Here is a 13199-nt window from a genome sequence, read left to right on the forward strand (position 1 = left end):
TCTCTTTATCTACTTTTAGGACTTGTGAGAAAATCTGATGATGTTTTGGGTCATATTTATGCAGAAATATAAAAAATTCTAAAGGGTTCACAAACTTTCAAGCACCACTGTAGGTACCATTTTTATGATGGTCTTTGGTATGACCCGACCGCAAGGAGAGTAGAACTTGCGATCTACCGATCAACAGGCAGACGCGCTAACCCCCAGGCCAACTCGTGGTAGCGTAGTGGTTTTATTGCAATGTTATATTTTGTCAGGTTTATCCTGAAAACTACAAATGTAAACTTTGATCCTGAAATGATTCCTGCCTCAGCCTGTAATATTTGCACTAGTTTCCTAGTGATTACTGAGATTAGCATCTTCGTGGTTATTATAAGATGACACGTGCATCCTGATGTGGTCTTCTACTGTAGCTTTTCTGTCTGGTCATGACTGATATCGGTCTCGTTTTGAAGATAACTTCTAATAATCCAACAACTTTAAAGTAGCACTAAGTAACCATACAGATACCAGTGCTAAATATGCACATTGTAACATTGCAAAACATTAAGGAAGGTAATTATGCTATGAAAATGTCCTACATGATTTAGCATCTGTTACTTTTCCACAAACATGAATAAGTCCACAGAGTTGTGTGAACAGGGTTTATTTCAGATTGTGTGAATGTTCACTGTGATTAAAGGGGCAGTAAGCAATTTTTTTTCCTCAGGAAATTGGATGAAAACAATAACAAGCGTCACTAAACTTCACCAGTGTAAAGTTACAAACAAAAAAATGTCAAAAGGACAAGTGGGATGTAACAAAAAAAAAAAAGTAGTGATGAGCAGCACAAAGCATCATCAAGCCCTTCATGAAACAAGAAAAAAAAAACCCTGCTAGTGTTTTTAAACAATCTGAGCTCTTCATTGTACAACAATTGTTAAACCATGAAACCCATTGAAGCGACAGCCTTCACCCTGACAAGAAAACTGGCCTCGAGTTATTACACCGAGCATCTGATACACAAAGTCGAGCACATCAAGTATAAAAATTATCAAGTATCAATTTCACAAAATAAGCACTTTTATTTATTACATGTATAATGTATGTAAATGTGTACAAAAACATGATTCATTTGCCAGTATTTACTCTTTGAATACGGTCTAGCAGCTACAACCTTTTTTTTTTTTGGTAGTGTTACCGGCGAGCTGCCTTTGTATTCTGCGGATTCAGAAACTAGTCAGCCGTTTTCTTTTTAGTGAACCAGAAACACAAGGCACGATGTAGAAACTGACAGACACAGACCCCGACTGCACAATGGATCCAGACACCGTGAGTGAATTTTAGTGGTTTAAATATTAAAAGGCTAAAGATGAAAAAAAAGGCACCTATCTGGTGCTATTGAAGCAAAAGCCACAAGACCACAGGAACAAACACCACGCTAAGTAACGAATAAACAAACAAACATCGCAGAGTTTTGATGCAAAGATGCTGGCTGAGTATACAGACAAAATCCAAAAAGCTCACGTGCTACCAAGATATAGTCACGTATGATTAGCATGTGCTTCACTGGAACAGGAAGGAACTCGCCATGAGGAAACCAAGTCCCAACTGGATTAAACCATGACCATGGCCTCACTCAGATGGATATGTCATCAGTGAAAATGACAGAAAATTGTTAGTTAGCTAGCTGAATTGCTTCCTAGATAAAGAGTAATCTGTAATAACGATGCTGTTTTTCCTTCTAGACCTGCAAAAAAACAAACACGTGATCGGAAATATTGCCCTTCAGACCGGATCTCATGTTTGTCCGTGTTTTTATTGTAATTTAGCTCGCAGGCAGCTTTAAAAAGCTGAACAGAATTGCAGGAAATTCACTCGTAGGTCATGTCTAGCATTAGTAAAAGCTGGGACTGTGGTTCATTTGGCCATACCAGCACGTTACAACAGGCTAGCGAAACAAGAGGACAGTAAGGCAATCGTGTGTTAGGTTTAAAACGTAACGTCGTGTTGTCCAGTCAGGTTGTAGTAAGTCAGGGGGTGCGCTGGTGATTGTCATGCTAGTGATGTATCCGTAACCCAGCACTTGCTAGCTGCCGGTCAGTTTAACCCCTTAACACCTTCACGTCATGTGCCATGAATTTAAAATCTGAAAAAGCTGCCAAAATGGAACTGAACATGGCAACGAGTCATCAGAAATCCAGGTATGATTCTGGGCAGATTTACCTGTAAAGACGTCCTACCTGCTGTCATTACAACCACAACAACGTTTCTGTACAAGTTGGAGATTTTCGCATGACCTTAGAGACCTTGTAAAGTTGTTTCTCAGGCATAAAATATGAGCTCGGGTATCTGCCCCCCCTGCACTCCGGTACCGTTGGTACTATCTGAGGAGCACTGGAACTGGAAGGTGACCTTCCCGCACTGCACCTCGGTCATCCCTTCTTGGCCGAAGTAGCTGAGCTCGTTGCCATCCAGCACCACACTGGCTGTGTAGAACGTATCAGGTTCCACCTGCACAGGGTGCTCGAAGAACACCGGGAACGTGCCGCTGGAGCCATCTGAGAAGTACTTGACGACAGCGAGGCCCAGCGTGGTGCCCTGCCTCTTGAGCTCGATCTTAGCCTGGTACTCGGCCGAGCCGCAGCTGGAGCCGTAAAGGCCGAACCCGGCAATAAACACGCGCCTGTCCACAGCAAACTGAATGCTGTCACAGCGTCCACGGTAACGCCACTGGTTGCTACGGTAGGCGCAGGACTGGAAGCGGTGGCAGCGCTGGGGCGTCAGGCCTTTCCTCGGCTGGCTAACGAAGGGCAGCTCGGGTTTGTTAGCTGCCGTGTGCCACAGGAAGACCGCGTTGGTCTCGGCAAGAGTGAGCAGGCCGCACTGCGCCGCGCCGTTTGCAAACTCGTCCAGTGACATCGCTGGGACACGGATGAGGTACAGAGCCTCGCCCAGCACCAGCCTCTTGTTTTCGACAGTGGGTTGCAGTTCACGGCGCTGGCACTCAGCCTCGGCCCAGCTGAGAGCCGCCTCCAGAACGACCGTCTCGCTCGCGTTGAGGGTTTCACGCCGAAGGATGCTCTCCAGCGTGCGCAGGTCGATGTCGCAGAAGGCGTCAGAGCGCAGCGCGAGCTCGGCCTGGGCGTCGATCACCTGCCAGCAACGGCGCGTCAGCTCCGGCTCCTCGAACAGGCAGCTCTGCGACAGCAGCACGCAGGCGTTGCGTGCACTCAGGCTGGTCTCCAGGAACGCCACGCAGGCACGCGCCAGGTGAGGAACCATGTACTTCTTGGCAGCATACAGCGTGGCCAGGACGGTGTCCGCACACAGGTCAATCTCATCACAGTAGATGTATCTGCAGCGAGGAAAGAGGAGACGGAGTAAAATTAAAAGCGTCTCTCACACACAAAATCCGCAAACTCTCCAGACACTCCCCGAACACTTTATTAGGAACCATCATCCATCCACCTGCTGTTTGAGGCAGTTCGCTGATCAGATACAAATCAAAAGCTTCGGTTAACGTTCACAGTGTTTGAACATCAGAATGGGAAAAATTACGCATGATCTCAAAAAATGAGCGACTTGCATTTCACTGTGGCATGGGTGCTGGTTCGAGTATTTCAGAAACTGCTGATCTCCTGGGGTTTTCACACACAACAGTCTCTAGAGTTTACACAGAATGGTGCGAAAAACAAAAAAACATCGAGTTCTGTGAGTGGAAACAAACATCTTGTTGATAAGAGAGGGTCAGAGGAAAAAATGGCCAGATTCGTGGTTCAGATTTTTTTTTTTTTTGCCAGGAAGGATATAGTAACTCATATAATCACTCCTTACAACTGCGGTGAGCAGAAAAGCAACAGCAGAACACCACACTGGGTTCCACAAACAGCTAAGAACAGGGATCTTAGAATCAAGAAAAAGTTCCAATTAAAGTGGCCGGTGAGTGAGAGAGACAACTCAAGGGCTACAATACTGTTGTCTGCTCTTATGATTCTCACTTGAGCATGGCCAGGAAGGAATGTGGCTCGACGTCTGGGATGCGGATCTCATCTGTATCCTCCGCCAGCTCCCCGTAGAACATGGCATAGAAGACAGAGCTGCCGACGGCCAGGATGTACTGAGAGAGAGAGAGAGAGAGAGAGAGAGAGAGAGAAATCTGCTAGTTAGCATTCATTATTTAGCTGTAAATGCTAAAACCACAGTTATATTTTTATTCTAACTCATGCAAATATCAGCTTTATCCTGAATCCTGAACAAGATATCTACAGTAGGATATAAATGCTTCTCTTCTCGTATACATTTTCATGTTTCAGTTTACTGCAGAATAAACATCACAGCTCGACATTAAGGACTGCCCGATTGCCCGGGACAAGTGAAATATGCATTCGGGCAAGTGGGATATGTCCCCGACATGCCCAACTGGGCAAGTTGGAATGAGCATATATTATGAACTAGTACCAGAAAAATTAGGCTTTTTTATCTTTTTATTTCAGTCCCTAAAAGCGTCCCTCACTACGCATCCGCCATCATGTCTTGGCTGTTTTCTTAGTCTCGGTTTCATTTACTGCTTTGCAAGTTATTTTATATCCCCCCCGCTGGTGTAGTATGGTACGCATACTGTTTATAGACCCCTTGTGCATGACGTCACGCATCACATGATAATTACAGCTGGGGTCAGACAGACACCGTCTTTCACACAAGCAGCTTAATCTGTCTTCAATATGGTTAATTTTTGCGATGTTTTTGCTTCTTCAAACAGAGAAATAGATAAAAGGCATCACCGTCTCCCCGCTATCAAGAAAAACGTTAATAAACAGAAGCAAATGCTTCAAGAACAACGAGGAAATGAGTGGTTAAAGAATACGAGGAGAGGAGCTCAGCCTGAAAACTCCAGAGAAATTCACGATCGCATCTAAAATGTATTTTACAAAAACAGAAAGTCGGAAGTGAGGATGGAAGCGTTTGCTTAAGAATCTTGTTTTATTTTTTTCTGCTCGCGTTCGAGTCAGCGCCTTCATGAAAGTGTTTGATTTTCGTACAGGTGAAGCCGCTTCCTGATTCGACACAGAAAACCCAGATTGGTTTTAAGCAACTCGGGCATAAAAAAAAAAAAATCAAACAAGGAGCGACATGCGCGATAAATCCTGAAAGAACAGAACAGATTAAGAGCAGAGAGAGCTGGAGCTTTGTTTCTGTTATCAGAGGAACACAGTCCTGTGCAAAATATTTATATAAAATCATTCACCTCTAGGTTTAAAAACCAGACTGGCTGCACTGATTCAGTTACAGGTTGCCAGATCTGTATTTGCATTTTTTTTTTCTTTAAACCTAAAGGTGGATGATAAAAAAAAAAAAAAAAAGATTATATAAATATTCTCAAACACAGTACTGTTCAAACGTATTGGCACCCTATTGTTTTCTTCATACAAACTGTGTTATAGATTTCTATTTTATGATTTCTACATTATGGAGTAATGAACCTACAGTCTGATGCCCCTTTTCCACCAAAGCAGTTCCAGGGCTGGTTCGGGGCCAGTGCTTAGTTTGGAACCGGGTTTTCTGTTTCCACTGACAAAGAACTGGCTCTGGGGCCAGAAAAACTGGTTCCAGGCTAGCACCAACTCTCTGCTGGGCCAGAGGAAAGAACCGCTTACGTCAGCGGGGGGGCGGAGTTGTTAAGACCAACAACAATAAGACCACGAAAGATCGCCATTTTTAAGCGACGAGAAGCAGCAGCTGTACAAACGCGAAGTCATCCGTTATTATTATTGTTGTTGTTGCTGCGGCTTCTTCCATGTTGTTTTTGCTTCGATATTCACGCCAAGGTTTATGCAAACATAGTGACGTAACTGACGTATACAGCGACGTAATGACGTGGCTTCCCTTAGCACCGTGAGCTATGGAAAAGCAAACTGGTTCTCAGGTGGCTCGCAAGTTGAACGAGTTGTGAACCAGCAGCAGCACTGGCCCCGAACCAGCCCTGGAACTGATTTGGTGGAAAAGGGGTATGAGAGAGAGAGAGAGAGAGAGAGTTCTACACAAACACACTGAACTTTACAACAGCTCCATGGATGTGAAATGGAAATAAATCGACTAAGGCAGGAAAAACTATTTTGGATAAAATTGTTATTGTCCGTTACAAGTAAAAAGTAACCAATAACCAAGCTTAATAATAAACTTAATCAATAACCAAACTTCAACTCAATGTGTGATCTTCATTTTATGTTGCAATTCACAACTATTCTATGGTTTTCCTAAAAATTAAAAAAAAAAAAAGTAGTACTCGCAAAATAGGGAGAAAGTGATAATATTGGGGGGGCAAGTGGAAATTTACCCCCACGGCAAGTGGGTTTAAAAGTTAATGTCGAGCCCTGAACATTTCGTCCTCTTTCCTGGTAATGCGCTGGCTTCTGTTCACACACGAGCTCTCCAGGGAACTGGGTTACATCTTTACTGTTTAAACTCAAGCGCGTGTGAACATGGCTTAAGTGTGTGTGTGGGATGACACTCGTTTCTGATTGGCTGACTACTCTAGTCTGTTTTGAAGTGAAGGGTAAACTCTTCTCCACCCTCACCTTGTGCCCTGGAACTCTCTGTGTGCCCCCGGGAGGGCCGACCACGAAGTGCACGTCCGCCATCAGCTCATTGTTAAACATGACTGCGTTTCTGGAGACACAAAATTAAACACCAAACACGCAAATTTACAGTAGTTTCAGTACAACGCTGTGGTGTGAGACAGGTTTTGCGATTGTGTGTGTACCTCTCTCTGATGGTGGGATAGAGTCCCTGCCAGTTGCAGCCCTGTACAGTGTTGTTGTTGCTGATGTTCTGCTGTTGGTACTGCTGCACCGCCGTCGCCGTGGCCGCCACCGAGGGCAACTTCTTAGCAGCATAAAGTTCGGCGGCCATTTTATCGCACCTGAAGAGTACTCAGGGTCCACTCATGGCCAAACTGTTCCCAGACGTGGACACAAGTAAGAGAGGTACAGTGTATGGTAACGCCGGGTATCACCGCTTCAACAAAACACTCCGAAACATCTGGAAGAGAAAAATCAGTTAGCAAAGGAAAAAGGAAGGACGGATGGAATGAATTTGGGACAGACTGAAGGAACAGAAAGTTGGGATGGATGAAATTAAGTCAGGAGAAGTAATTAATTTAGGAAAGAAGGAAATAATTAAAAGGATGAAATGATGGCCTGGAAGGAAGTACAGAACTCAGGAAAGACGACGAAGTCGGATAGAGGAGAAGGAACGAAGTAGTGAAGTCAGGAAGGAAGGACGGAAATCAAGGCAGGGAAAAAAAAGGATGGAAGAAAGTTAGAAAGATAGATGCGGAAAAAATATATACAAAAGGATAAGAGGAAATGAAATCTGCCTTTCAGTGTAGGAAAGAAAAGGAAGAAATGAAAGCAAGAAAGGATTAAATAAGGTCTGGAAGGAAGTGCAGAAGTTAGACCGGGAAGAAAGAATGAAGTAGTGAAGAAGTCAGGAAGGAAAAAAAAAAAGAAACAAAAAAGGAAGGATTAAATGATGTACAGAAGGAAGTACAGAATCCAGGAAAGAAGACTGGAAGTCAGATAGAGGAGAAAGAATGAAGTAGTGAAAGTCAGGAAGGAAGACAGAGGAGGAATAAATACGCAGAAGGATAAGAGTGAAAGAAATAAAGAAAATCTGCAGACATGGAGTCAAGAAAAGAAGTAATTCAAGGAACATCTGTAAAGGAAGTGAAGGAAGTAAAGTCTCTATCTTACTATCTATCTATCTTTAACTGTAGGAAGAAAAGGAAGAAGTGAAAGAATTAAAGGATTAAATGATGTCTAGAAGGAAGAAGAATGGAAGTCGGATAGAGGAGAAGGAACGAAGAAATGAAGTCAGGAAGGAAGGAGCAGTGAAAGGGGGATAGAAAAAAATAGATGAAATATGAAGAGTGAAGAAAAATCAGGGGATACGGGGTCAAGAAAAGGAATAAATCAAGGAACATATGTAAAGAAAGTGAAGGAGGTAAAGAAAGTTATCCTCCATCTTACCATCTACCCTTCACTGTCAAAAAGAAAAGAAAAGAAGGAAGGATTAAATGATGTCCTGGAAGGAAGTACAGAAGAATGGAAAGAAGAATTTAAGTCAGACAGAGGGGAAGGATTGAAGTAGTGAAGTCAGGACGGAATAAAGTTCAGAAAGAAGGAAGGTAGGAAGATAGATTCGGAATAAATATGCAGAAGGATAAGAGTGAAAGAAAAGTAGAAAAGCTGGTGATATGAGGTCAAGAAAAGAAAAATCAAGGAACATCTGTGGAGAAAGTAAAGAAAAGGGTTTCTCTATCTTTATCTACCTTTAAATGTAGGAAAGAAAAGGAAGTAGTGAAGGAAGTAAAGAAAATTATCCTCCATCTACCCTTCACTGTAGGAAGAAAAGGAAGACATGAAAGAAGGAAGGATTAAATGATGTCCTGGATGGAAGTACAGAAGAATGGAAGTTAGATAGATGAGGAATAAATATGCAGAAGGATAAAGAAGGAAATGATGAAAATCTGGGGATACGAGGTCAAGAAAAGAAATAAATCAAGGAGCATACGTGTTTAAAAAAAGGGAAGGAAGTAAAGTGTCTTTTTTTATCTACCTTTAACTGCAGGAAAGAAAAGGAAGAAATGAAAGAAGTAAAGAAGTCAGAAAAGAAGACTGGAAGTCAGATAGAGGAGAAGGAACAAAGTAGTGAAGTCAGGAAGTAAGGATGGAATAAAATTAGGAAGGAATGAAGGAGCAGTGAAAGGTTGAGAGAAAGACAGATAAAGAAATATGCAGAAGGATAAGAGAAAAAGAAGAAAAGCTGTTGATATGGGGTCAAGAAAAGAAGTAAACCAAAGAGCATCTGTAAAGAAAGTGAAGGAGGTAAAGAAAATTATCCTCCATCTTACTATCAGTTTTTCACTGTAGGAAGAAAAGGAAGAAGTGAAAGAAGGAAGGATTAAATGATGTCTGGAGGGAAGTAAAGAAGAATGGAAGTCAGATAGAGAATGAAGAAGTGAAGTCAGGAAGGAAGGAAGGAAGGAAGGAAGGAAGGAGCAGTGAAAGGTCAAGAGAAAGATAGAAAAATAGACGCAGAAGGATAAGAGTGAAGTAAAATGAAGATATGGGATCAAGAAAAAAAGTAAATCAAGGAACACATGTAAAGAAAATTTATCCTCCATCTTACTATCAGTTTTTCACTGTAGGAAGAAAAGGATGAAGTGAAAGGAAGGAAGGATTAAATGATGTCTGGAAGGAAGTAAAGAAGAATGGAAGTCAGATAGAGAAGAAATGAAGGAGCAGTGAATGGTGGACCGAAAGATAGATGAAGAAATATGCGGGAGGAGAAGAGGAAAAGCTGGCGATATGGGGTCAAGAAAAGAAGTAAACCAAGGAGCATCTGTAAAGAAACTGAAGGAGGTAAAGAAAATTATCCTCCATCTTACTATCAGTTTTTCACTGTAGGAAGAAAAGGAAGAAGTAGTGAAAGAAGGAAGGATTAAATGATGTCTGGAAGGAAGTAAAGAAGAATGGAAGACAGACAGAGGAGAAGGAATGAAGAAGTGAAGTCAGGAATGAAGGAGCAGTGAAAGGTGGATTGAAAGACAGATGAAGAAATATGCAGAAGGATAAGAGAAAAAGAAGAAAAGTTGGCAATATGGGGTCAAAAAAAGAAGTAAACCAAGGAGCATCTGTAAAGAAAGTGAAGGAGGTAAAGAAAATTATCCTCCATCTTACTATTTACCCTTCACTGTAGCAAAAAGAAGGAAGGATTAAATGATGTCTGGAAGGAAGTAAAGAAGAATGGAAGTCAGATAGAGGAGAAGGAATGAAAAAGCAGTGAATGGTGGACCAAAAGATAGATGAAGAAATATTCAGAAAGATAAGCGGAGAAGAAAAGCTGGTGATATGGGGTCAAGAAAAGAAGTAAACCAAGGAACATCTGTAAAGAAAGTGAAGGAGGTAAAGAAAATTATCCTCCATCTTACTATTTACCCTTCACTGTAGGAAGAAAAGGAAGAAGTGAAAAAAGGAAGGATTAAATGATGTCTGGAAGGAAGTAAAGAAGAATGGAAGTCAGACAGAGGAGAAGGAATGAAGAAGTGGTGAAAGGTCGAGAGAAAGATAGAAAAATAGACGCAGAAGGATAAGAGTGGAGTAAAATGAAGATATGGAGTCAAGAAAAAAAATCAAGGAACACATGTAAAGAAAATTATCCTCCATCTTACTATCAGTTTTTCACTGTAGGAAGAAAAGGAACAAGTGAAAGAAGGAAGGATTAAATGATGTCTGGAAGGAAGTAAAGAAGAATGGAAGTCAGATAGAGGAGAAGAAATGAAGGAGCAGTGAATGGTGGACCGAAAGACAGATGAAGAAATATGCAGAAGGAGAAGAGGAGAAGAAAAGCTGGCGATATGGGGTCAAGAAAAGAAGTAAACCAAGGAGCATCTGTAAAGAAACTGAAGGAGGTAAAGAAAATTATCCTCCATCTTACTATCAGTTTTTCACTGTAGGAAGAAAAGGAAGAAGTGAAAGAAGGAAGGATTAAATGTCTGGAAGGAAGTAAAGAAGAATGGAAGTCAGACAGAGGAGAAGGAATGAAGAAGTGAAGTCAGGAAGGAAGGAGCAGTGAAAGGTGGATTGAAAGACAGATGAAGAGATATGCGGAAGGATAAGAGAAAAAAGATGAAAAGCTGGCGATATGGGGTCAAGAAAAGAAGTAAACCAAGGAGCATCTGTAAAGAAAGTGAAGGAGGTAAAGAAAATTATCCTCCATCTTACTATTTACCCTTCACTGTAGGAAAAGGATGAAGTGAAAGGAAGGAAGGATTAAATGATGTCTGGAAGGAAGTAAAGAAGAATGGAAGTCAGACAGAGGAGAAGGAATGAAGAAGTGAAGTCAGGAAGGAAGGAAGGAAGGAGCAGTGAAAGGTCGAGATAAAGATAGAAAAATAGACACAGAAGGATAAGAGTGAAGTAAAATGAAGATATGGGGTCAAGAAAAAAGTAAATCAAGGAACGCATGTAAAGAAAAAGTTATCTTCCATCTTACTATCAGTTTTTCACTGTAGGAAGAAAAGGATGAAGTGAAAGAAGGAAGGATTAAATGATGTCTGGAAGGAAGTAAAGAAGAATGGAAGTCAGATAGAGGAGCAGAAACAAAGGAGCAGTGAAGGGTGGATTGAAAGAGAGATGAAGAAATATGCAGAAGGATAAGAGGAGAAGAAGAAAAGCTGGCGATATGGGGTCAAGAAAAGAAGTAAACCAAGGAGCATCTGTAAAGAAACTGAAGGTAAAGAAAATTATCCTCCATCTTACTATTTACCCTTCACTGTAGGAAAAAGAAGGAAGGATTAAATGATGTCTGGAGGGAAGTAAAGAAGAATGGAAGTCAGATAGAGAATGAAGAAGTGAAGTCAGGAAGGAAGGAATGAAGGAGCAGTGAAAGGTCGAGAGAAAGATAGAAAAATAGACAGAAGGATAAGAGTGAAGTAAAATGAAGATATGGGGTCAAGAAAAAAAGTAAATCAAGGAACGCATGTAAAGAAAAAGTTATCCTCCATCTTACTATCAGTTTTTCACTGTAGGAAGAAAAGGTGAAGTGAAAGAAGGAAGGATTAAATGATGTCTGGAAGGAAGTAAAGAAGAATGGAAGTCAGATAGAGGAGAAGGAATGAAGAAGTCAGGAAGGAAGGAAGGAGCAGTGAAAGGTCGAGAGAAAGATAGAAAAATAGACACAGAAGGATAAGAGTGAAGTAAAATGAAGATATGGGGTCAAGAAAAAAAGTAAATCAAGGAACACGTAAAGAAAATTATCCTCCATCTTACTATCAGTTTTTCACTGTAGGAAGAAAAGGAAGAAGTGAAAGAAGGAAGGATTAAATGATGTCTGGAAGGAAGTAAAGAAGAATGGAAGTCAGATAGAGGAGCAGAAACAAAGGAGCAGTGAAGGGTGGATTGAAAGACACGAAGAAATATGCAGAAGGATAAGAGGAGAAGAAGAAAAGCTGGCGATATGGGGTCAAGAAAAGAAGTAAACCAAAGAGCATCTGTAAAGAAAGTGAAGGAGGTAAAGAAAATTATCCTCCATCTTACTATTTACCCTTCACTGTAGGAAAAAGAAGGAAGGATTAAATGATGTCTGGAAGGAAGTAAAGAAGAATGGAAGTCAGATAGAGGAGAAGGAATGAAGAAGTCAGGAAGGAAGGAAGGAGCAGTGAAAGGTCGAGAGAAAGATAGAAAAATAGACGCAGAAGGATAAGAGTGAAGTAAAATGAAGATATGGGGTCAAGAAAAAAAAGTAAATCAAGGAACGCATGTAAAGAAAAAGTTATCCTCCATCTTACTATCAGTTTTTCACTGTAGGAAGAAAAGGATGAAGTGAAAGAAGGAAATGAAAATTTGAAAATCAACTGATCCCGATTTAAGAAACAAAACTTTTCATTTCTTGAAGTGAATTAAATGTTATCTCAGTGTTAGTGAAATTAGACAATAAAATAATATTTACTGTTTTTAATAAATCACAACAGCTCTTCACTGGATACTGACAGGAAATAAAACTTTGCCTCGCCTGTTAGCAAACTAACCATCATGACAACAGCAATAACATGAACAGAAATACCTCAAATTTGCATTTATTTAAAGAAAAACAAACAGATTTATTAACCTGAGGATGAACACAGCTGTTCCTCAGATGCAGTGTATTTACTGGATTAGCTTAGCAGGCTAGCACGGAAACAGCAGCTAACACGCTAGCAATGCTGGCAAATAAAATAAAAATACACGCTTAATTTAAAGATAAAGAAAAATATAATCTAATACGTGTCTCATATCGCTCAGTGGATTTTATATGGTTGAAAAAAATCTTCAAATCTTAAACGACACTCCAGAGAAGAGGAAGAAATAAAAGTTTAAAGACAGCCCAAGAGTCTACCGGCGGCCATCTTGAAGAGGCTCAATCACAAATTAGCAGAAAGTGCACTTATTAGGGTGTGTAGTCCGCTATGTTATACAGCATGTGAAGTGCACTCGGGAGGCAGGGACGCATTCGATTCAGGACACAGCTTCCTAAAGCTGAATCCCTGCCAAAAAATCTGGCCCACTGACACTCCCTGTATCGGATTTCATCTGGTTTATAAAGAATCTTTGTCATAATTCTTGTTTAAGATAATTATTACGGAAAAGTATTATTTTAAAAACAAATAATGAAAAGAA

General features: G+C 40.9%; 1 protein-coding gene across 1 annotated transcript; it reads right to left on the bottom strand.

The window, feature by feature from the left end:
- Positions 1-630: 630 nt before the first annotated feature.
- btbd3a (BTB (POZ) domain containing 3a) lies at positions 631-12965 on the bottom strand. The gene is made up of 5 exons (XM_060899119.1): positions 12652-12965; positions 6743-7020; positions 6558-6648; positions 3981-4099; positions 631-3337 (listed from the first exon to the last, which is right to left on the bottom strand). The coding sequence occupies exons 2-5, from the start codon at positions 6889-6891 to the stop codon at positions 2305-2307; spliced, it is 1392 nt and encodes a 463-aa protein (XP_060755102.1). The 5' UTR covers positions 6892-7020; positions 12652-12965; the 3' UTR covers positions 631-2304.
- Between the last annotated feature and the right edge of the window lie 234 nt (positions 12966-13199).

This window comes from Neoarius graeffei, chromosome 18, assembly GCF_027579695.1.
Source record: "Neoarius graeffei isolate fNeoGra1 chromosome 18, fNeoGra1.pri, whole genome shotgun sequence".
Lineage (NCBI taxonomy): Eukaryota > Metazoa > Chordata > Actinopteri > Siluriformes > Ariidae > Neoarius > Neoarius graeffei.

Coding starts and splice junctions, on each gene's coding strand:
- btbd3a (XM_060899119.1), bottom strand. CDS start 6,891: ATGGCCGCCGAACTTTATGCTGCTAAGAAGTTGCCCTCGGTGGCGGCC. Junction 6,649..6,742: donor TATCCCACCATCAGAGAGAG/GTACACACACAA, acceptor TTGTGTCTCCAG/AAACGCAGTCATGTTTAACA. Junction 4,100..6,557: donor AGAGAGTTCCAGGGCACAAG/GTGAGGGTGGAG, acceptor TCTCTCTCTCAG/TACATCCTGGCCGTCGGCAG.